Raw genomic sequence first — 2124 nt, 5'->3', positions numbered from 1 at the left:
TATGTGAAGAGTTTATCAGTATTTCAAATGTAAGGAGATACTATGCTTTAAAGAGACTTTCAAAAACAAGTAGGAATTTATTTTTGATTGATAGCTTGCTTATTTTTGAGACAGTGTCTTGGCTATGCAGCCAAGGATAACCTCAAACTCACAATGTAAGTACTAAGATTATAGGAAAGCTCAAACAAATGAGAATTTAAGTCCTAAATAATGAGAATACTTAAGCCTAAGAACAGTATGTTTAAAACTAAGATTACCTGAAGAATTGATTGTTCAGGGTTAGATTTAGTCAGACTTACTTTCTCTCCGGACATTCACAGAAAAAAAATACACAAAATAATGAGAGAATGCTTTGGTGAGGAGGAGGGTAGTTTGTGATGATCAGCTGGAAGTGGAAATAATTAGTTGTGAAGAACCAGTCAATTCAAAATTACTCTGTGCTTGACTTTTGGAGTGCATTGTCTCTGAGATTTAACCATGCCAGCTCAGTGCCACAGCTATGCATTTACTGTCAAGATCTACATGCCCCAAACAACATTGTCTTGTCTTTAAGGTCTGACATTGGTCACTCTTATGTCCTATCTTAGTTGCAGTTTCTATTGTTAGGATGAAACACCATGACCAAAGAAACTCAGGAAGGAAAGGGTTTTATTTCATTTTATAGACTCTAGTCTATCATCCAGGGAAGTGAGGGCAGGAACTCAAGTCTTGAACCTGGAGGCAGAAACTGAATCAGAAGCCATGGAAGAGTGCTGCTTACTGACTTGCTCTTCATGGCTTGCTTAGCCTACTTTCCCATAGCACCCAGGACAATCAGCTCAGGAATGACAAAACCCACAATGAGCTGGGATTCCCCAACATGTGGCAATATTGTGTTCTCCAAAATATTGTGCACCCTAATAAACTTATCTGGGGTCAGAGAACAGAACAGCCACTAGATACAGAGGCCAAAAAACGGTGGCTTATACGACTTTAATCCTAACATTCCAGAGGCAGAAATCCATCTGGATATATGTGAGTTCAAAGCCACACTGGAAACAACCAGGCATGGTGACTTACACCTAATTCCAGGAAATGATGGTAGAAAGCAGAAAGCTATAAAAGGCATGAAAATCAAAACTAAAGCTGGTTAAGCTTTTAGGCTTTTGAACAACAGCTCAACTGAGATTCATTCTAGATGAGGACTGAGGGCTTCCAGTCTGAGGAAACAGGATCAGCTGAGGAATTGACGAGGTGAGGTAACAGGGGCGGGTTCTATCTCTCTGATCATTCAGCATTAACCCCATACCTAGCTCTTCGTTTGTTAGGGTTGGGTGGTGTGGGGTTGGCGGGTGGGCAGAAATGTGGTGGTATCCTGTGTATCAATTAAAGCTTGGTCCAGGATGAGTGGACACAGCCAGCCAGTATATTAAAGGTAGGGGCCAGGTGGTATGGCACACGCCTTTCCTCCTAGTGGTGGAGAGAGGGTTCGAAGACACCCAGGACTACAGGGGATGGTCTCAGTGTTGGAGAGTAACAGCGCCCCAGGGTGGTGGCACACCCTTAATCCTAGTCCTTGGGCGTCACGTGATCACCACGCCCAGCTCGAAGGAGGAAGTGACGTGGCTCAGAAGGGTATAAAAGGCGGGAGGAGAGAGGAACTGCAGGCCTTTTGGACTGAGGACTCCCAGGCGTCGAGTCGGAGGACTGGTGCAGTAGGTGAGAAGTGGCTGGGGCTTGGTCCTCTGTCTCTCTGACCCTTGGGTGTTCACCCCAGATATCTGGCCCCGGGTTCTTATTAAGACCAGTTAGGACCTGAGCGCCCTCTTTGATCGGACTTTGGGGGCACAAGTTCCCGAGAAAGCCCCCAAAGCTGCTCGCCTGTGCGGGTGCTGCAGGAGGCCGGACTCTGCACCCACCCTCCTGGGACTTTGCTTTGGACAGCAGGCGGCGTCCGGGTTGGCGGTGCCAGCTTTAGTGGCACAGACGAAAGTCAGGAGAGGGCCGGCCCATCTAGAGAGCCAAGCCACGATGAGAGAGCTTCGCCTCGTAACCGCCGGGCAGCTAACCTCCCTGGATTCTCAGGATCTGAAGAGGCCCGCAGGGCCAGTGCGCAGAGTTGTGCTCAGAGGCACCACCAAGATG

The 2124-nt window shown here is 47.2% G+C and overlaps 1 protein-coding gene across 1 annotated transcript in view; it reads left to right on the top strand.

Annotated features, from left to right (window-relative positions):
- Nucleotides 1–1952: 1952 nt before the first annotated feature.
- The window catches only part of LOC114701585 (chromatin target of PRMT1 protein-like), a 1033-nt gene continuing 861 nt past the window's right edge, over nt 1953–2124 (top strand). Inside the window, exon 1 of the mRNA XM_037201963.1 lies at nt 1953–2124. This exon is cut by the window's right edge and continues 861 nt beyond it. Coding sequence (XP_037057858.1) covers nt 2011–2124 — 114 coding nt within the window. The 5' untranslated portion in view covers nt 1953–2010.

Source organism: Peromyscus leucopus, unplaced genomic scaffold, assembly GCF_004664715.2.
Source record: "Peromyscus leucopus breed LL Stock unplaced genomic scaffold, UCI_PerLeu_2.1 scaffold_534, whole genome shotgun sequence".
Taxonomy (NCBI): domain Eukaryota; kingdom Metazoa; phylum Chordata; class Mammalia; order Rodentia; family Cricetidae; genus Peromyscus; species Peromyscus leucopus.
This window is presented reverse-complemented; position numbering and strand designations above follow the sequence as displayed.